The sequence below is a fragment of the Apus apus genome, chromosome 4, assembly GCF_020740795.1.
Source record: "Apus apus isolate bApuApu2 chromosome 4, bApuApu2.pri.cur, whole genome shotgun sequence".
Taxonomy (NCBI): domain Eukaryota; kingdom Metazoa; phylum Chordata; class Aves; order Apodiformes; family Apodidae; genus Apus; species Apus apus.
Window position 1 is genome coordinate 47243260 of NC_067285.1, and position 23244 is coordinate 47266503.

Genomic DNA, 23244 nt, shown 5'->3' on the forward strand with positions numbered 1-23244 from the left:
GCACCATCAATGTGTGGGATGTAACACACATTTACATAAAACCTGCTGAATGTTTCAGTCCAGGTTCTACAAGTTTACATCACAGTTTGCATTAGTTGACACCCTGCTTGGCAGCCTCGGCAGCCAGGCCAAGGATTGACAGGACATGAAGAGACTGAACTACCTTCTCACCTCAATAGGTGGCTCCTCCAGAACAGGGTTGAGACATATTGATGAGACACTGTGGGGAAGCTCGCAGTGCTGCTGTCTGTGCTGTACCTGTTCTGTGGATAAATAGAAGGGTTCAGTCTCTAGGGCTGTCAATCTGGCACCTTTCACGAGCGCAAAATCCATGTTGATTATTTAAAAAAAAAAGAAAAAAGCCCTAGTGTTTTAGAACACTCATGACTTGAGTGATACTTCTGAGGAGACAATGATTTGTACAGAACTCCTTCTTAGCATCTCCTTGATGTTTCTCCTAGTTTTTTAGTCATAACACAATATTCATCTACACAAGTTCACTACCAAGAAAAACGCCGAACTAGGCATACCCACATGCAAGGGCACACAGATCATCTGCTCTTTCATGAATGGTCCAGAAACAAGACAGGTCTAATAAAAAAATAATAATAAAAAAAAAAAGCCATGCAAACCTTAATGAGGAGAGGTAGACCCCCAAACACGTGTATTAGTTCTAACCCTGTATTTTTTTCCCCTGAGGTTCCAGATCAGAGATGGCTTCCATTCAGTCAGAGCAGGGAACAGCCATACATCAAACCAATTGAGGATGGGCTTTTATGGAATATTTCATGGCAGCCTTTCCTACAACAGCATTTGTGGAGGCTTAAACCCAGCCCAAGGCTACTTATTCCCAATAGAGAAACCGAGGGAATACGGTTGTTCCAATTCATTATGCTCCCCAGGACCAAATAACCCCGGATTAACCATAAACCCTTTAAAATCCTGTGTCTGCTGACCTACTTCTGCTCACTGTCATATCCTCATGTTTTATTCTCTGAACTCATTCTTTGAAGATAGCAACAAAGGAGCAGATGAACAAAACCTTCACTTTCTCCTGTATGGAAATAATCTGCATTATATGGCACAGAACATGCACCTTCATGCAATCTAACCTGGATGAAAGGTGACTACATTTATCTGTAGCACAATCCAATGCTACATTTGCCTCTTAATTTGAGGTACTATTCCCTTCCTTCCCTTACCCACAAAAATGGAACAATATTCTTCATAAGATCCCTTAGTCACATAGTTCATCAGCTTTTTCAAAAGACATGTGAGCTAGCTGTGTACTTTGCAGTGCTGACATCTCCAACCAAGGAACAAAGCAAGGTTGCACATGCACCTACAGAGAGCATTTCAGCACTTGCATGCAGAAGCAGCAGATCAGAGAGATACCAGAGGAAGACTAAGAGTTCCTGCTTCTCAGATCCATAGCTGTAAGGGTGTAATGAGTGCTAAGTTAGACTTCACTCCACAGTGCACCACTGAACAAAGCAGATACACTCTTAGCAGCTCCACTGTCTGTCTCCCAGTGGAATCCTGTGAAACGTGAGGAACTCATCTCCTCCTGCACCTTTGAAATGATCCAATATTCACCCACATTTGAAAGATGTTTAAAAGCTCATGTTGCGGGAGCCATTTTTGTTCTGATACTTCTAACAAAACCAGATTAAATAACCCCCATAAAGGAATCACAGAAACAGGAGCAATAACAAGTTTCCATCTGAAACACAAAACCAGAATTCAAAGGCTTAAAATATATATGTATTATAAATAAATAGTATTTAGCTCTGCTGTAAAAGCCAGAGTTCTTTTCAGGCATGTTGCTATCAAACAGAAAACACATGTTCATTTAAATGCCGTTAAGTATGTTTAATGATTACACCCATCATCCCTACTGCAGGTTTCTAAGGTCCCTGCTACTAGCACATAACTGCATCCTGGAACTCAAAAAAGCACTGCAAAATTATTCAGAGTCCAACTTTTCTTCCTCCAAAGGAAACGGAAACCTAGGAGGATATCTTAAAGGAATACACATCTAAAGAATCATTAAAAACCCAAACTCAAGAAACACATAGAAGCAGTGAATATTCACAATGAAGGTTTGAATTTCCACTGTTACTGGATCCACATTCCTGTGAACAATCAAAAGAATTATCATCCTCTTCCCCTAGTAGTAGTTCAGCCCTCCCAAAGTTATGGCACTTGACTATTTTGGCATCCCAAACGACTGTATCCCTTGACTAATACCTTACAATTGGTTTTCCATATACATATCCATAACTCCCTTCTGTTACCTACTACCTCTCCTTCTTTACACTGTTGACTCAGTGGAGAGAGGCCTATCTAAAAAAGCAATTCAGGATATCTGTATCAGTTTCCTGTTAGCCATTCTCATCTCTTCAGTTAGCAAGTGAAATCGGAGCCCTAAATGTGGGCAGGTATATTCAGAGTGGTTTGGGTAAACTTAATGTAAACACAGGAATCCGTGTCTTGCATTACAGAGGAGATGGCTGATTTACAGCCAGTACTATGTGCAGTAAGGATCAGGAAATAAGTATTTTAACGTTTTAAGAAATTCAGTGAAAATCAGGTACTCACTAAATCTGTCTAAATTTTAATATTTTTTCCTATTAACTAGAGCCTCTGATCCTTGCTTATGCTAGTGGTGCTGCTGCTTTAAACACAGAATTGGGTTAAAGTGTTTGCTCATTCATACGTCATCCTAAAGTCCATTTTCAGCCTTAACTCCCTACCAGTCATCAAGTGCAAATTAACAAGAGGAAACACGTAAAAAGTATTCATTTAAGATATAGAAGTGTCTTTCCAGGTAGTATTTTATACATTTTCCTTAGAATAAATCCAACTTGTGAGACTCTGCCTCATCTTTTTAATAGAGTCTGAAACATAAGATAAAATGGCAGCACATATGGGAGCTAATCTTGTCCTTCAGCAGGCTTCTGTATGCGTTCTGTTTTAGACAGTCATCACTGCTTCATCCAGCAAGAGGCATTATTATTCTCTAACATGATTTATGGCTGGAAGTGCAAGAAACAGTGCAAAGATCCTGTGCCAAATTCCCAGATGGCATACTACATGAGGCAAACTGCAAAAGACTTAAGTACGGGTATACCAGTTTCATCAAAAGAGAGAAAGAAAGGGGTAATATTTTAAAAAATGAAAAAAAAGAAAAAGAAAAAAAAAAAGAGCAAAACGTTCCAAATACTGGGCATGAAACCAGACAGGTTTTTTTTTTTTTCCCTTTCTGTCTTTTATACAGTCTTGTAATTTTGAAACAGCAGTCATGGATATAGCCTTGCCATTAAAAATGTAAACCCAGGTTAAAAATAATGGCAGGTGTGACAGAATTTAGGCTAAGCAGATCCACGCTTAAAACCAACAGAAGCAGAGCATCCCTTCATGAGCCTACTTGTCAGGTAATTTCTTCTGATGTTGTTTTAATGTGTGAACACTACTTAGTGCAAAGCCAGTATAGTTTGAAAGCATCTGCTGCTAAGACTGACAATGACTGCAACAGGGCTACACTTAGTTTTATTCAAATACGGTATTTAAAAAAAAAAACAAACACATTTTGGATCAGTTACTTTTTTAACTTGATGAACTAATAATAAAAAACACCAACAAAACCCCAGAAAAATCAAGTGGGGATTTATTGGATTCATTTAACCAAGCAACTATGAGTTCTTTCTGCTTACTTAACTTTTTTTTTACTAGAATTCATTTAGTATTTTGTGATTTTTTGATATAACAAAGAACACTAAAAAAATACATTCTCCAATACTTTAATCTCATGTTTGTAAGCACGCCAGAGCTTAATAATGAACCACTTAAAAGAAAAAAAAAATCTGCAAATCTGAGGCTGGCAGACCTGTAAACAACAACAGCAGAGTGCTTTACCTTCTTGTGATTCTTGTAAACATTTCTGTGGGCAAATCCCTTTCCACAAAGCTTGCATTTATAAGGTTTATCTTCACTGTGTATTATTTTGTGTGCAGTCACTTGATCAAGTCGTTTGAAGGACTTATTGCAAACCTCGCAGGTGTAGGGGCGTTTTTCTGCAGAAAATGAGTGGGGGACATTTAATCTCCTGTTTATACAGGGGGAGAAGATGAAAGGCAGAGACAGTCATCTCCTCAGAGAGATTTTTGCAATTAAGTCAACCCAATTAAGATTAAACCAATTAGAAAGACATCTAATGCCCTTTATGTTAGACAGTTAAGTCACTTCACAAAAGATGAGCCATGGTGTGTATCAAGAAATTGGCACATTCTTTGCAATAATCATTGCTAAAACTAAATTCTGATTAATTAGCTTAAATCAAAAGAGAATGACTTCAAAGAGGAAAACTCTGTTTCCAGATTACAAATGTGAAAGAGGGCATGACAGTTTAAATGTTTTAAAACTTAATTAACAATATACATATTAGCTTAGAAAACCAAATGTTCCTATGCAAAAAGCCTTTCTGCTTCAGCTGGTGACTGCAACCTAACTACACTAACACTCATCGAAGTGTTCAAAGAAAGGCTAGGAGTCTCTGAGATACAGATTATGTCACAAGAAAAGTGCTTTTGGTGCAGACTGATACCAAGAAAACAGTTACACTATAGGCTTGTGCAGCTATAAAAACCTGCATTTTTAAAATGCTAATCTATTTGACAGAACAATGTTTGTGCTTCCGTTGTATTGTGGTGTTTCTAACTACTGGTGAAAGACACAAACACTAGACTGCAGTGATCTGAAATCCTGGTAAGGCCAATTTGTGTCATACTGCCAAACCTATGGCCAGGCCATTCCTTTCTCATAGTGACCTGTTCTGGCAGAGGACAGGAACAATGGAACATATGTGTGTGGTCTACAAAAAGGAGTGGAACATGAGCTGCTTTCCTCTGACTGGAAACTGAGTCAACTAATACACACATACATACGAATGACTGTTTCCCTTTTTATCACAGATCACTCTGTGTGACAGCATATCCCAGCTACCATTCTCTTCTCTTCAACATGAAGTTTCAATAACCAGCCCTTCACCTCCTCTATCAACCAAATAGCAATCTTTTGTCCCATCCCTGTTAACTGACATCATTTACCCCAGACAGCATGAAAAAATAGCTTGACAAGGCAATAATATATGAAGAAGAATACAGTATTAAACTTGTAATTTTGAAAGGATAGCTTAGATGTTTTCTTTGGAACCTGAAACTTGAACATCTCAGGACAACACAGAAATAATCAAAACATCTGTAATAAACTAATTCAGTGAAAATTCAATACACGTTAAACACATATAGACATATATATAGGTTTGTGTTGTTTTTGTACGTTACCTGAATGAGTGATCATATGGCGTTTTAGCTGGTTAGCTGAAATAAATTTCTTGTCACATTCCTGACACTCAAAGATCTCATGGACCTGCAAAATGAATGTTTAATGATAATTAAACATGTGTCTCAAACAAGATCACACATCTTATATATACAGAAATTCTCTACCAGACCGTGACTATTTCTTAGCCAGTAGCTATGCCAACACTCACGATTATTCTGTGATTTCCCCCTTGCTAGTCCCATGGTAAACAACAGTATCTCTCAAAAACTGAGTATTCATAATTGCAAAAAAAAAAAAAAAATTAGTAAAACTCTATTTAGAAACACAGCCTATGCAGATTTGCCATATCAGATCCTTTTCAGTTATTATTTCTACATTTAGCCCATATCCAGAACTAAACTACAGCAGTAGCTCTCTCACCCTGTCACCCCTCCCCAGCAAGGAAGAGGAAGCAGAAAAAGGACAGAAAACTCCTGGGTTGAAATGAAAACAGATTTAATAAAACAGCAAACCTAGTAGTAATGACTACATCTAGTACACAAGGTCATACTTGGTTAACCCAGTCTTACAAGCAGAAGCAGGAGGAAAAGGAGCCCCAGGAAGAGAAGCTCCCTATCCCCAGCATGCCTTCTCTTTTCTAATGAGCATGAGATTTATGGTCTGGGACACATCTGGGAGTCAGCTTGGGGCAGCTGCCCTCACTTAAGCTCCCAGGTGACTCCAAATTACTGATGGCCTGTCCCCATGGCTGCTGGGCTGTGATTCTGTTCCAGTGAAACCAGGACATATTATTATGAAAACACTAAATAAACAGATGCAGAATACCTTTTCCGAACATTTCCTTCTAGTCAATGTGATGTAAGTAAAAATAACACAGTAACTACTTTCTAACTGTTGTAAAAATCTTTTTAAAAAGTACTATCAAACTCAGGATTGTTTCTCATAAAAGCTTCAGAGGCAAGACAGTGGAGGTACAGCAGTGTCTCAAACGGTAAATGAAGTAAGCATCAGCAGGATTTTCAACATCACAACACAATGTCATCAAGGACTAAATGCTGGAAAAACAGACACAGTTGACAGCTACAACTTCTGATACTCAAAAACCCCACCCAAAACCTGTGTAATTGTCCCCCAAAATCACTACAACACATTTCTCCACTTGTCAAAATTACCATTCACCTTCTGCTCTGTAACCTAGTTACAGTACAACTGAACATACAGTTCAGGTTTTTTGGAGCTGCAGCCTCAAACAGCAAAACTTCTCAGCAAAGATCACATATCATAAAGCTTTTTTGGGGAACTCTATAGACTTCCTGTAAGAGAATCCAGCAGCTAAAAACAACAAATATCAAAGATTCAACACAATACTCTAATGAAAAACATTTGCGGACAGCACGGTCAAGAAGCGCAACTAAGACTTCCACTTCAAACAAACAAAAAAAACCACAGAGATTCTGCTTAAGTATTCTGCCTCACCACATTTTTGTGCTGCTCCTCACTAACTAATGTTAGAGCAAAGTAAATGTTTTAATAATCTAAAAAGTGGTTATGCCATTTCCTACTACCTCTGCAAAGCTGCACACTTTGCATAGTGATGCTTAATAAAAACACTGAGACAGAATCAGGTGGTAAGCTCAAATGCAGATCATTAATTCTGAATATTGTTTACCCAGCTGCATTTGAGATTAATTTCTTTTAGATGCACACACAATCTACTACACTACCCTTTCTCAAAAGATGAAAATTTTTACTCTGCTGTACTCTGTTGACTGAAGTTTACATATTTCTGCAACCAAGCGCTATCAGAATTCCCCCTCCAATGTAATTATTTGAAATAACTTGTACGGTATTCTTAAACACAATGGTTAATACATCAGAATCCAGACTGTGCCTTAACACTGTACAAATGTCTGATTTCAACTTATGAGCTTTGCTTAATAAACAGTCTCATTTAATACATTTGTGTCAAAACAGAGACTTCTGTGCATGTGCATTAAAAAGCTACAGCTATCTAACATATATTCTATACCTGATACTCTTTAATCAGTTCTTTAGTAGAGAATCAGAGTTGTGTGCATGTGCACAAAAAAGCTGTAGCTATCAAGTATATCTTCTATAACTAGCACTCTTTAATCAGTTCTTTAGAAAAGTGAACAATTACATGGTAAAACAGTAGTAAAATACAGCAAATGCTTTTATGAATAATTATATTCTAACAGATCTTAAGAAAACTTGTCAAGTAACATGCTCTATGAGTATATAGGCTGTAATACCACAGACAAATGATTGTGCAATGATTTATTTGTATAACATAACTAGTGTCATTAGGGAGCTGTAACAGCTATCAACATAAACCTCTCTTACATTGAAGTCAGAACATCCAATTTTTCATAGGCATTTGAGTAGCTACATCTTCAGATAACAACTTGCTGAGTGCTATACAAAACAGCAACCATCTGAATGAGTATCTGCTCAGATAAATACACTCCTTCAATTACAGGACTGAGGATCTTAAAATTTTCAAACGGTCATTCAAAACAGTTTTTTTGGAGGTGGAACTGAGCTAAATCTTTTAAGATACATGTAATTAATGGTAACTTTTTTCCAAAAACTAATTTGAATTCCCATCTACCACTCCAAGAAGCAGCTGAGACTGTCTGTTGGAAGGCAGTGCTTTGAGAGAGCAAGCATATAAAAATATTGCATTCAATTGAAATTATTAAATACTATTGGCTATTTTAAAGTGGTACTCAACATTTGGTTTCCTCTCACTTTCTATGGCTTTCATAGTGATTGTGAAAAATAAAGATTGCACAGTAGAACAAAATACTGTCCAGTCTTGCACCAAAAGGACAGAAAAAAACCCTGAGACACCTGAACTAGCACGTGAAAAAAGGTGGGAAGAATCATAGATGATGTTTAAGAGCAACCCTCCTCATAATTTTGCAGGAAATCCAGCTCTACACTAAAAGTTAAGAAAGTTATTTTTTATAAACAATAAAACTATCTCAATCTTTTACATCAAATGATGAGCAGGAATCTCCTTGGTTCTGTGATTTTCTCTCCAGCAGACTAAACTACAGCATGCCTCTTAATGGAATCTTACAGTCCATGTAAGAAGTATGCTAAGAAATCCTGACAGGCAACAGCACAAAATACTTGGACCAGTGAAGCACAATCCTGTGTCTCCTGTGGGCACTTGCTTTATGACCTTTTCCAAAGTAAAACAAAAAAAAACAAATCAAACAAAAGCTTTATTGCCTTACACTCAAAGGTGTCCTTAATCTTCTTAACAGGAGCATTAGCTCCTTTCTCATTGAAAACACCTGCCTACAAGAATCAGAAACTCACTCCACAGCTGTACAGCCAGGGACATATCCCCCAGTCTACCTACTCCATGTGTAGCACCATCAATTCTCACTGCATCATCCTAAGAAAAGAAACCAGCAATGTTGGGATTTGTTTGCATTTTTCTACCGTTTCCACTTACAGAGGAGTAGAGCCTCAGTGGAGGGGCCTGGCAACCTCTGCTGTTCACATATGCTTTAAGCTCCTGTGAGCAATTCAAATCCAAAACATAAGACACCTATTTTCAAAGGTACAAAAGGAACCCTTTAGCAAGAACCTGTATCAATGAAGCCAACACTCCCCTTGCTTGCTTGCTCAGCATTATCACCACTGCATGACTGAGTTTTGCATTTTGCAACTTCACAACTTAGTATGAGAATATGATTCAGACAGTGTTTCATTTGCTCTGTCAGCAGACATCACAAACCTCCAGAAAGGACATTTTACAACAGACTTTTAAATTCTATTACCCAAGTTCCTGTACAAAATTTCCTGAGTTGTGTTTGCCAGGAATGTATTTTTTGTATACTACCATAACACTCACCAGCCCAAACCATGGATTATCATCAATATCAAGCAGAACGATGCCACTTTGCAATTGGAGGATGGGACAAAAGAGAGCAGGTGGATGAAGACAGAATGGAAAACAAAGATATCAACCACCACAAAAAAAGCAGTATCAGTAGATCAACACCATAATTGTTGTTAAAATTTTGTAGGCATGATGCAGGGGGAGGGTTGGATTGTGGTAAATAGTTTGGGAAATCAAATATAAAATAGAAAATGTATACAAAACTATTCTGTCATCACCAAGGAAGACAAGAATCCATAATGATTTCCACTCTCAATGAAGCTCCAAAGCACTCAATATTTAGGAATGAGAAATCAAATGCACGAATGCTACATGATGACCAACAGTTTACATAGCACCACTACAGAAAATATTCATTAATTCCATACAAAACATGAATAAAGAGATTGATGCTGCTGTTAGAAAACACTGCCATTCTGTGATGTATTAACAGATATATTCTCCTTATTAATAAGCTCAGGACAAACATTCTACTATACTTAGCACTACCAAGGGCTCAAATAAGCATTATTGCAGCTCTTGTTTGGGCAGCAGACTTCAAGAAGCACAACTGAAAAAGAGAGAACCTGCAGGAAAAAAGCTTACTAAAAGAAAAAGTTGTCTGGAAAAACAGATGCGTGAAGCAAGGTTGAGATAACTGTGTTTGTACAGCCTAGGAATTGCAAATGCAGTTCATAGCGACTTTGCAATATGGTAATTGTTATAAAGATGACAGTGGCAAACTTCTCTTGGCATTCTCTCAGATAAGAAAAAGAGCAATTAACACAATTTGCAGTAAAGAAGATGATTTAGGTAGGGCATCAGAAAAAACAAACACTGACTAATGAACACATTCAACGAAGTTGATGCCACTAAAGCTGAAAGTCAGAATACAAAGAACATCTATGGAGGTGGTAGAATTTTCTTTAGTGGAATTTTTCAGGAGATGAGACAGTGCATATCTAGGACAGTATCAGATAGGTGGTTACTCCTACCTGCAAAACAGAATGGGTTGGAAAACCCCCTGAGATCTCTTTCAGCCTTATATTTCCTTGGATTTATTGAAATACACAAACACCAATCAAAAAACCAAAACAAAACAGAAAAAGAAACACAACAAAATAATAATAATAAAAAACCACAAACAAAAAAACCACACAAAAAACCCCACAACCATGCCACCAAAAATCAGAATGATACAAGCAACAGTCTGAAAACCAAAGATGATAACCAAAAAGAAAGGGTTTAGCTTCATACATCTGCAAGACACACAGAGCTAAAAATAGGTTTAAATAAAAGATGTCACAAAAGCTATTGATCTGAATTATTGTGTCTTCAGATAGGAAACAGATCTCAATCTCCCTTATAGCTACTTTCTTCACCTTCTTTCAGATCTTCATCTCCTCTATAGCCACCCTCTTCAGCTTCTTTCTCCATGTTCATCAGATTTTTGTGTCTGTTGTTTGGGCTTATTTTCTTTTACCTCCTGTACTTTATTTACCTTTCTATTCTCTACTTCTGTTTCTTTACATTGACAGGAAATGGGTGAAAAAAATCTCCCTGTTTAACCTATTATTTTCCTACTGTTTTTATATCCCACCTAAATATTTTTTAGCAATATTGGTGATGGATCTTGTCCCACTTCCTACAAAAGTAAAGTAATTCAAGTAAACAGCAGGCATGAGTCCTACATGCCATTACCTTCACTATCTGATGTAGGCATGTGAATCCAAATATCTGTCTTCTGGAAGTACTGAAAAAGGAGCCAATCAAGAAAAGGAAATAAAGAAGTTTTATGCACAAAATCCTCATGGAGATTCTTAAGATGAGCAAGTGCTCAACTGACCTACCATCAATGCAACTTGAAAAGCTTGTTAGTGTGTGTCACACAGTGTCTGCCCAAGATTACAGGATTACAAATACCGAAAAAAACCCAACCATTTTAATAAACACTAACCATTATATTTTGCATTTTCAGGTTCTAATATGTAAAACAAGTTCTGATATATAAAAATTGTAATTACATGTGGCAATGACACCGTTTGGTCTGAGGACTAACAAAGTATAGCTTTGTGAGACAAATTCAGGGCATACTCATACAAGCAAGGAGAAAAACAATTTAAAAGGAGGGGCCCCAGTATTTCCTTTGCAACAACGAATTTTAATTGATATCATCCATATCCTCAATGGATTCAGGTTAGAACCATGGCATTATTAAAGACTTACAGTTAATCTGATAAACAGTACAATGTAGTTTTTTATAAAAAAAGAATCGCTTGGGTTTTAGTGATTTACCAAATTAATCTTGCAGGGACTACCCAAAGGAAGTCCATCTGCGTTTCTGTATGATCCCCCTTATTTCCAATAGATGCCAAAGTGTTAACTCCTCCTGTTCTGGTTATAAAAGATTACAAGCATAAACAAAAAGACTTCTACAATTTGTTTTTGTGGAATAAATTTTTTTTAGTACTGCATACTACAAGTAACACCCTTGCCAGTATGTCACAAGGTAGTAAGAACAATTGATTGCATTTTGTACAAAAACTGAAGGCTCATGAACCTATTTTATGGTCTGTATGTATCCTACCATTACATAACATATTTTCACATTTATACTAGTCTTTAAGAATGCTGAAGAACAGCAGACAACTTTAACGTAATGTTGGAGTGCAGAAATTATAGAAGCAAAAAGATTTTACCAAATCTTTGTATTTGGTAAAAGATGCATTAAAACTTTAGGAAGACTTTTGGTTTAACCAATTATGACTACAAAAATAAAAGCCCACAATAAAATATATTCATGGCTTTGTAACCATGAATGAGATTACCCAAAGGTTTGCATTACTTTCAAGTGACCCAAGCATCAAAGCCTCACATCTCAGTGAAGTCAAAGCCTGCTGTGGGTTACCCTTCATCTTACTGACCTTTCGATGCTCTTGGAGATTTGTTGCCGAGGAACATTTCTTACTGCACACTGAACACATCAGCTTCTTCCTAGAATTTCCTGAAACAGAAACAAAATACCACCAACATCTTAAAAAGGAAGTGCTAAGAAAGAACCCAAGTATTTCTACCAAGTCTGTGACTTTTCACAGGTCATTTGACTGACATAAGATTTTTACATTTGTATTCAAAGTGTTCCATATCAGGAGTTCTCTGTGGGTGTCCAACCAACCAGTTACTGATGGAATATAAATCAAGAAAACTAGAACAATTAAAAAAACACCCTTCAAATAGATGTTATCACACATAGCCAATACTATACGAAGAGCACTATTCACAACTAAGAACAGCTCACTTTCTAACTGAACAGTTGACTTCTTCCAGAAGTCAATACAGGAGTTAGTGCAGCAATGACAAAAAAGGTCTCAAACTCAAGTGAAAACCACCATCTCCCATTTTTCTTTATTCAGAAAGCATTAAGCATTCTAATACATAAAATAATACCATTATTGGTCTTTATCTGAACAATACTAGGAAATTGCATTAGCACCAGATAATGATTTCAAATCTCATCTAAAATGTAAATTAGAAAACAAGCTACAGGTCAACTATCAGATGTATTCTTCTTCCCTTTTCACAGCTGCTTTAAAAGTGACAGAGCCTTTAATTGGGTTTATCTTTTATTTACCTTTTGAAATTCATTTTAGCAACCCACAAAGCTATTTTATTGTAAGTCAAAGCCACTTCAAACCTAATTCTTTGTTTAGAACTGCATACCCATGCAAGACATTTCCTAGCTTATATAAAAAAAACTTTTGTATTGCATTGAACAGTAAAAATCTTGGGACACTGAATGAAAGAGGACTGGAGTACTGCTTAGTCATGCACAGAGGAAACATGGATCATAAACAAATTCATTGGAAGGCTTCCAGCTCAATTTTTAAGACTCTTAGCATCCTGTATCTTTCCTGCTCTTCCTGTTGTAAAAAAATAGTATTATGTTGATGCTTCTTACTACGACATATCCTGTCAATTGATTGGTTCAGTACTTGTAGTACAAAAAAGTACTTAATCTCACATATGCATTTGCTGTTATAAGATTTATGACAAATATTTACATATACATTGAAATACACATAAATACAGGAGTATACTTAGTACTTCAACTTAAAAGAACAGTAAAGAGACCTTCTCAGAGAAGAGACAGTGATTATCTGTTCAAAGATTTGCATAATGAGCAACACCCATAACAATCCTTTATACTTCCCTTGCCTCCAGATAACACAAGCAGGAAGGAATTCTGGAAGTGTCCTTCAATGGTAGTAGGTTATTTTCCTTCCCACATTGACATCAGTTTTGATTTCTATGACTCCCAAGGGGTAAAATAAAAGCTCTGATCCTTGTGCAGGAAGAGCAAAAATATCCTCCAGGCATCTGCTGTCAGTCATATCTGGAGAGATCATTCAAGAAAACTGTGGAATTTGTACACCACTGCATAACTGACCAAAGCTAAACCTAATTATAGCAATACTCATGGATGAAAAAAATACTTACCAGTACTGAAAAAAATTACAATTTTTGTAAGAATGGCTATGGAAGGGTTTCTGTATGCTGTAAGAGTTTGTCAGAAGAAAAAGATTTCCTGTAATGAAAATCTTACAAAGCATCTCAGTGCTGTCACCATCAACTAAAGACTTGTTTTCTTTGTACTGTGGTATTCTGCTGTCCCCACGCATACTGATCTTCCATTGACATCAAAAGGGGACATGCAGAGTGAGCAGAATGCCAGCAATGAGATATGCATTGTGGACCTGAGAGAAGTATTTTGCCCTTTCAAGAAAACAGAGTGAAGTTTAAAAACTATTGATTCACACTGCACAGATACAAAAAGGCTAGTGCCTAACTGGACTAGTGGATTGTCTGGTCTGACTTCCTGCACAACAGAGGCAATAGAAATTTTATGCAATACTCTCATCAAGCCTAATCATTTGTGAAGCATGTCTTTCAGAAAGATATCCCATTGTGTCCTGAAAATGCCAAAAGATCAAGAACTCACCACTTCCTTTAGCAGTTTGTGCCAGTGGTTGATTCTTCCCACTACTGAAATATTTTGCTTTATATTTATTATTTGCCTAGTTTAAATTTCCCCAGATTCCTATTACATTTTCTGCAGTAGACTAATGATTTATCTGGTATACAGTCAATTCTCTGTGGGGGAGGAGGAACTCTTGCAATTAGTTACTACTTAATTTTCTTTTTGGCACAAAAGAATCCATTAAAAAAAAAACAAACAACAAGACAACCTGATTTGCAAATTTAAGGCTAGAAACGCAGTATAGGGTTTTTTTCCAAAGAAATATTAAACTTTTTCTTACCACTGTGAACATTTTCTTTATGTTTTTTCAGGGCATCCTTACTCTTGAACCTCTTCCCACAGCTATCTGCCTTGCATATGAATCTCGCATCCCCTCTGCATGCCTCCTTGTGCTGTTCATAACTATTTGGGATAACCAGTAAAAAAAAAAAAAAAAAAAAAAAGGCAACACATAAAGCAGTATCTCCAGAAACCAGACACATAGTAAGTACTCTGAACTTAAGGCATGCTGCACTGCAGAGTTCCAAGGACACCTCATGCATTACTTACAGCAAGTAGGAATGAAAGCATTTAACTCCTTTCACTGTTAGGATTCACATAAACTAACAAGCTTGAAAACTAACATGCAAAGGGAGGCCAGCAATGACATAACAGCAGTCCAGTAACTCAGACACAAAACCTCGATTCTGAGCTGAAGGAAGTACTGCAAACAGAGCACTGAAAACTTCTTGAAAAGTCTCCTGGGCTGATATTCTCTGTACACTGAAGTACGCTAAAGAAAAAACAAAACAAAACCAAAAAACCATGAGGGGAACATTCTACAACTTACAAAGGCTTACAGTAGCTAAAAGCATATATACAGCTCTACAAATGTTTAAGCAGGTGAGTAATCTATTTCATATGTGAAGCCTCCTGGAACTTAGTGGGAACTAACCAAATGAATCAACAGTCAGAGTCAGGATCATACTGCTGTATGCTCACACTAATTAATATTACCTTACATATAGTAATATATATTTCTATTGTCAAGCAAAAAAATATATAAATTACAACAAAAACAGTTATGTTTTTGTACAAAAGTATGACCAAAAGGTATATGACTTCAGTGACAGAACTGCACATTTGCATTATCAAGGACAGCAAAGATGTGCTCTTGAATCTCAAGTCTTTCATGTTTCTATTTGTTTTTTTTTGCCATGACCCAAATATTTAATTAAGCAAAAGTGAAGTATTGTTTGTCCTTTTTTTTGGTCCTTTTACATTTTCTAAATCTTACTTTAGTTCTCTAACAACACTGACATCTTAAATAATTACATCTTCTAAACTACTAAATAGTCCACTGATGGAGACAAATAGTTTTGCACCAAACAGCAGCCCTAATCTGGTCTACCATGCATGATTTTAAAATATAAAAAAATAGCAACATTTTTGCAATTCAAATCGAAGTCTCCAACATATACAAGAAATTAACAATAAAAACACTAATGTAAAGGGTAAGGGTACAAATATATAGGCATAAAAATTAATGCTTAAATAGCAGTTAAGCCAAGAGAAATATAAGCGATTGAATGAAACCGATTAAAATGATCCCTGAAAAATCACTCTGGTTTCTACTCACTGTCTTTGTAGAGCTTGTTTAACAGGGAATTTCTTTCCACAGTTTCGGCACTTAAATTCCTTTTCCTCGCTGGGTTTTTGGTGCAGAGTCTGAAGATGCTCAGCTAGAATCTCCTGGCTGGCAAAACTGGATTCACAGTTTGGGCATGCGTGGTCCTGTTTACATGTGAGGGGATCTAAATGATGGGAGGCAAAAACAGTGAAGGAATATTTTGCTAACATTAAGAGAGACTCTGCCAGAAACACACTATGCAAAATAGCATCACAAAATTCCCAAAAGACATTGTCTCTTAATGGATTGTAGACAATCCTAATCTTGAGTGAATTTCTGGGTTCTTACTGGGCAAAGAACCTCAACTCAACCAAAATAAAAAGATTTTAAAAAATCACACAAGAGCTCACACTAAATGTGAGGAGCCTTCTGGTTTCACACTCCTACACAGTTTGTGCTCTCTTTTGTCTTTGTTACTACTTTTAAGCTCTCAAGTTATCCTGTTTCTTTACATACTGCTCACCTGTAGTTTTTTCTCCCACTGATTGCACATCTTTATTGTTGCCATTGTCTTCATCTTCCTGGATAACAGTTACTTCCTCCTCCTCCTCCTCCTCCTCTTCTTCCATGTCACTGTCCAAGTACCCGATCAGAAGTTCTGTGTCTGTTTCAATATCTTCCACAGCCAGATAGAAAATATTTTCTCCTTCCTGTTGCAAACAGTAAGTAGAATCAATTAGCAACTATGTCAGAAAAAGCAAAATTTAGAAACAAGTACAGGACCCTAAGCTAATATTAGCCCTCAACTATGGAAGGGCTGGCTTCATTCCTCAGGGAGCCTTTCTTCTGCTAGAAGAGCCTTTCTAAGACTTCTTTCCGAGTGTTGCTGCACATATAAAGTGTTAAAGTTCTCCTCTCCTGCCAGACTCAGTCTGATAAGAACTTCAGAGCTTGAAAATTAAACATTTGAGTATTAGAAAAATAACAAAAGTTTAATAACCAATACAGCTTTAGCTCTGTCTACTGTAGGCTGCATGAATTAAAACTCAGCTTTCAGTAGCATGTTTACATAGTATTACTTTCCCTCTCTCTCCCCCCTTATATTTCCCAGTTTTTTTCATGAAAAGGCTTTCAACGCTGGTCAGTTATCTTCACAATCAAGTTAACCTTCTGCTGGTCTAAATCAGTGTAGGTACAGAGATCACAGAAGGCCAAAAATCCAGCCCAGAGTCTGTGTAAGAAGACGACACAATAATAAGCTCCAAAACCTTCTCCACAATAAATAAACAAGCTTCCAAATAGACACATAAGCTAACAACTTTGGTCTTTGACAATATTTAATTAAAGTTACAAAGGTAGGCAGGGGGCACAAGGGAGGGAAGGGAGGGTTCTATAGCAAAACCAGCTATCTCCTAAACTGACAGAGCTGGATTTTTTTGCTATATGTGAACTAACTACTTTAGGTACTAGCCAAAGCACCAAAGGAGATTCATTTTTTACATACTGAAGACTTCCAAGTTCTATCAAAAATCTTAAAGCTTAGCTGATTAACATCCAGAAAAGTTAACTGAAGCTTCTTTACATCCAGCCATGTATTTTGTAACAAGGTTCCTAGCACAAAGACAGGATAAATATTTTTAATTTTGGTAATATATTAAGATTAATTTAAACTTCCAACAGGGATATAATATTCCTTGAGCTTTAGAGGATCTGTTATATATTACAAAAGATACTGTCACACAAGAGTGAAACCAATTTAATTCAACAGACTTGATACAGCTACTGCTTTCAAGGACATATCACTTTTCTGTCCATATCTCAACAGCAGCATTGGAAAAGAAAAACTATTCATTTTTTTTCAAGACATATTCTGCAGTCCAGGTATCTATCTGCAGGCCACCTTAACTTCTGAATACATCTAGAAGTTGCTGTTTTTCATGAGCCTCTGTCAAGTCACAGAGACCTTTAATTTACTACAGACTAAACAAAAAATAAATTATGTACTGAAACTCTTTACATGCGGAAAAGTAAAAAATCTTTCTACAAATAGACCAGATAAAACCACTGAGGTAAACCTCCAATACATCACTGTTTAGGACAACCTTATTCTAAAAGCAAGACAACCTTATAAAATGGAAGCACATATCTATTACTTGTTTGCCAAAACAAATAAAATAAAAAAGAAGAATAATTTTTAAAAAGCCGTGTATCCCAAATAAAATCAAAGTCCCAAGCTTACCCATTAAAGAACAAAATTGCACACATTTCAATTAGATCATCTTACACCACACAGTATATCTGAGGAACAGCAACCAATATCAATTACTCAGGTTAGCCTAGGCCAAGTGGAAGAATCCTAACAACCAAACTCTGATCAATACCGCTGCATCCTCGGCACCGTACATGCATCTGTGGCTTGTATTACAGCTCTGGGTCTAAAAACATCCTGGTCCTTTCCTATTTGTGTACTTCTGGTTAGTAAAAACATTAATGGAAGAAATACTAAGGACTCTGAATGCTTGAGTGCTCTTCGTTGCATTTGCTATGAAAAGAAATTAGCTTTGGTGCCAGCCCAAACTGAAACACAGCTCAAACTCACTTCTCCTCCAAGGCTAATTTGTCTGGCTTTCCCAACCAAACAAATGCTAATAATCAGGTATTCAAAGTACCAATTAATCCAGATATAACCACACTGTAGCAGGTCCTCAAGGCAGCATTTTCACTGGAACCAATGGAAGTTCTCCAGAAATTACAAGGGAATTTAAGTCTCTCCCTGCACCAGCAGCACCTGCATGAAGCACATTTATCTACATGCATGCAGACAGACACAGTAAATGTAGTAAGAAGTCTTTAAAATAATGTTAATTTCTAAGAACACATCTACATTTGGCCACACCAGTTGTTTTGCTAACAATGTTCATCTGCAGCTGGACACAGCAGTCCTTGGGAGAAAACTCCTAGTGCTGGTCACGGTGGCATCACAACCTCCCCTCACGCTATTCCTGGCCTATTCTTCCGCTTTGCTTTTCTCACCCCCACCTTGAATGTCATCTTTTAAGCTATAAGCCACACTGACATGCCCAGAAAAGACTTTTATTTTTCCAACAGGTCTTGCTATTCCGTTTTCACCTCACTTCCATGTACCTCTCCCATTCAGATTGCTACACACCACAGCTACACACTTTCACGTGTGCTTTGTAAGAAGGCAGGCTGAGAGGGAACGTGGGCCAAAAAGCATTGACAGCCCATCACACTGTCATGGAAGAGGGGAAAGCAACTAGTTTTGTGTTACCTGAGGGAGAGCTTGGCTTTTCCATCCTCCAGAGCTTGATCATAAGGCTCCAGCCCCACCTTCCTCATTGTTACCAGGTTTCCCTGTGCCCACAGCCACCTCACACAGTGCTACCCAGCTCCGCACCACACGCGACTACCTGGCGGCTGCTCTTCTGCCAGTTCTCTTTTGCTGCCTCTCTCAACAAGCACACTCACTCCCTTTCCTGATCTCTGCCTGCATCTCCAAGGTGTCACATTTCCCAGAGTAAAACCAGCCTGGGAAATGTCTGTGTGGGCAGAAACCCCAAACCAGAAAATGTGTGGAGGTGATTTCCTGTGGCAAGGATTTCTTCCCTCCTTTCACATGCTTCTCTACCACTCTCTACCTGCTCCACACCTAAAATAATACAAGGTGACAACAACTACATTTACTTTATATGTTACTATTTATAATATAATCTGAAAACACTTATTTTTTCCTTCCCAGACATTTAATGCTACTAACAAATGCTATATCCCAAATTTTTACTTCAGAACACAGCATCTGAGCAAGAAAAAGCACTTGGTGACAGCAAAACTTGGAAGAGAAGCCCTTAGAAATCCATTGAGAGATAAGAATGGTAGATTCTTTTTGAACCTTAATATCATCACTCTATGCACCCACTTAATATTAAAAATGCCTAAATTCAGAAATTTAAATTTTAAAAAGATTCTGTAACCTCAGTGCTGAAGAATGTCTAAATGACTTTTACGCTCACAATCATTTAGTGTTACTGAGGGTCCTATGGCAAAAAAAAAATATGTAGCAAGTATAGTTTGAGGAATCTCATGGGGAAAAATACTTATTTCACCTCAGAAACAATTTTTTTAATTAATCAGTAACAGAATATTTGAACAGCATGACCAGGTATTCAACAACAGATAAAGGCCTATGACCCTGGAATTGAAAATTCTTCTTCCTACAAAAAAATAAAAATAAAAATCAAGAATCAATCAGATTTCTAGTTCTCCCCTCTGAGTATACACTCACTCTTGTTTTACAGATAGTCCAGTTTTACTACACTTCTAGCAGCACTGTCTGTCATTAGAATACTAATCCTCCTCAGAAGGCATTTACTGGTACTGCACAGGGTTTTTTTTACCTCAAGATCAACCAGGACATCACTGAATTATGCCACACTTGAAGACACACATTTGTGAAATATCACTTTAAACCACTCTAGCACCTCACAGATAAATATCCTTCACATTAGTTTTCACTATTCATTGTTCTAACTCACTGTTTTCTAAGCTACAACAGAACATCTTAGTGTCTGCTTGCTAATGAAAAAATACTTGCATTTAAATCTCTTGCTGGCTGCAATTCTGTTTATAAAAGCGTTGCAATGCTAACAACAGGATATGTTTTGCACAGTAATCTCCAGCAGAGAGACTTTCATAAAATTACAACTGACAAAAAGATAATGTTATCCATTCTGGATAAAAGAAAATTGAAGTAAAATACCCTACCACTCTAAAAACTGAAAAAAACCCACAAAACTGTGATGGTTTTGATAGAAGCCTTTTCCTTTTGATTATGATAATTACAATGATTTTTTTTCTACATATCCTAAGTCATATTCATAAGTAAGTAGCTAGGAATAGTCCAAGGCAAAAGAGATTACAATTCATACAGTTTCTGTTAAGGCAGAAGTTGTTATTCTAAAGCTACTTTAAATATATTAAGAGTATTAACTCATTCAATTACTACTTGAATTCAAGTCAGAGAAGTCTCCAGCAATACAGCTGTGCCACATACTCAGAAATGCAATTAGTACATACATAGGTACCCTAACAAAAGTATTTCCTATGCCTTCCCAGTCAAAGACAACCCAAACACCACAGCTGCCCCCAAGAAACAGAGGCAGAACTCAGTGCCCAGAACACTCTTTTGACACTACCACAAAGAGCTCCCACCAGAACCAGGGTTTTACAAAACACGTAGCATTACAGGAAGAATAATTTTTTATTTTTGTTTAAAAACACATACACAAACACATTCCACCCCACACCCTGCTTGAAAAAAAACACCCCAAGAAAATCCATAAAAAGCAACCTCACCACCAAACTTACTTAAATAAGTATCTCTAACTCACTTTTTCACCACAGGAAGCATTTTGCACAAACCTAAACATGATCATTCGGTACAATTAACCTATTATGAATTAATCATATTTTGCAGTCAGCCTAGGATGTGGTTTAATTTGTTTGTACTCAGGCATTCACTTCATCTTTTAAACTGAATACTGAGCACTAGGCAGCAAACAGTAAACTGATTATCAATCAATTTTGGATATGAGATTATAACCTTTATCACTACTAGCGTGTCACCATCAGGATTGGAAATGGCGCCAGAGTAGACCAAGAAGCTCCTGATGGAGTATTGGAATCTGAAAAAACTAGTGGGAAACATAATTAGTGGAAATTATCATTATCAGGTAGGAAGTAATTATTTTCTGTTCATCTTTTTTTTCTAGTTCATACAACGTCTCCTAAAAAATTGCAGAGGGGCAGCTTTGAAGCACACAACCAGCATTAAGTTCTCACACATCCATAGGACAGACTTAGGACAAGCAAGAGAAGCCCCTGTTCTGCCACTGTGGTTTACTTCTTTTTTTTTCAGATGTTATAGGCTAGTATCATTAATCTTGGTCAAATATTTTCAATTAATCATTTTAATCTTCTAAGATTAACTGTTAAAGATTATCTTTAAAGAGTAAGCATTAGAAGAGAGAGAGAAGAATCTACTTTTAAAAAAATTCATCCAACCCCACAAAAATCTTCATAAAATACAAGTGTCTGGAGAAAAGTTTACATTTCACAAATGTAATTATAATGTCCTGGTTAGAACACAAAAGTCTCTAACCACCTATAAATATTTTATGTTCTCCTCTTAGTTAGCAAATTAAATCTTTCTATAGCTATTCAGACATATTCTAATTTATCACAGAAAATGTAATAATTCAGTTGGTTTAAGGATTTTTTTTGTTTGATGTAATAATCTGTATTGCCAGCTCTTCTGGATTTTTAATTATATTAGATACTTGTTCAGCAATGCAACTGTTTTTTCGCAGCCATATTAACTTCTGAGTAATGATAATAAAGATAAAACAACTTTACTGATATAAAACATCATTTTATCATCTTAGTGGCAAGAATGCAACTCTCAATCAAAAATAAAATGTATTGATAGTGGAAACATCCCACTAATGTTTTGCCCACTGATTTCATAAAACAAAGTGCTATTGCACCAAGTGGCCATAAATCAGCTTTCATTCAAAGCAAAGACTGTGGGATTAAAATAATGAAGGATTTGTGCACTGTGTTGTTTTGTTTTTCCTAAAGGAATAGCAGAGTTTTGGGATTTGCATCTTCATCTACTAAAGTAAGATCAAACCCCGCAAAAAAATTAAGACATGTATTCTGCTTTTTTCAACACAAGTAGTACCTATTCATGTCATATGCAAATGAACACTTATCTGTATTTACATATCTATACAGCTTCAAGGTCACTCACATACAATACACAAGTTACTTTGGTAGCTGACTATTGACAATAGTAAAAAACACTATGAGATACTTCAGTAAACTTTTTTTTTTTTAAGTTTGCCTTCCCTATGCTTTTCATCATTTTGCACATGCTGATAACGTTAATCTATTTTTCCCTGTAATTTTACCAAATGTTTTTCTGTGGAAGATTTTATAGGACTAACATTCTTTTTTCTTTTGAAGCCATCCATTAATTCCAGCACGATCCTCTAAAAAGGCAGGCAAAAAGCACAAAGCATACTCTAAAGCAAGGTATAACATTATGCAATACGACATAACAGTTTATTTCAATTTCTTTTTTTAAATCATCATTCTCATCATTAAAAAAACCCAGCAGTACACACTGGATATTCCATTAAAACTCCTATTTAGAAGCTCAGGTCATTTTACTGAGTCTTTTATTTAAAAATATAATAATGAACATTAATTGTTCACACTGCTCCCCCTTGTGAACCCTACATTTGCTAACAT

The 23244-nt window shown here is 36.6% G+C and overlaps 1 protein-coding gene across 4 annotated transcripts in view; it reads right to left on the reverse strand.

Annotated features, from left to right (window-relative positions):
* The window catches only part of PRDM5 (PR/SET domain 5), a 73828-nt gene that overhangs the window by 36021 nt on the left and 14563 nt on the right, over nucleotides 1-23244 (reverse strand). For 2 of the 4 annotated variants that reach the window (XM_051619690.1, XM_051619693.1), the window contains exons 4-10: nucleotides 16436-16622; nucleotides 15922-16096; nucleotides 14983-15075; nucleotides 14584-14705; nucleotides 12190-12269; nucleotides 5346-5430; nucleotides 3919-4076 (exon numbers count right to left, since the gene is read on the reverse strand). In XM_051619690.1, coding sequence (XP_051475650.1) covers nucleotides 3919-4076; nucleotides 5346-5430; nucleotides 12190-12269; nucleotides 14584-14705; nucleotides 14983-15075; nucleotides 15922-16096; nucleotides 16436-16622 — 900 coding nt within the window. Of the gene's footprint in view, nucleotides 1-171; nucleotides 264-3918; nucleotides 4077-5345; nucleotides 5431-12189; nucleotides 12270-14583; nucleotides 14706-14982; nucleotides 15076-15921; nucleotides 16097-16435; nucleotides 16623-23244 lie in introns of all 4 variants that reach the window. The other 2 variants (XM_051619691.1, XM_051619692.1) reach the window with 2 other exon arrangements.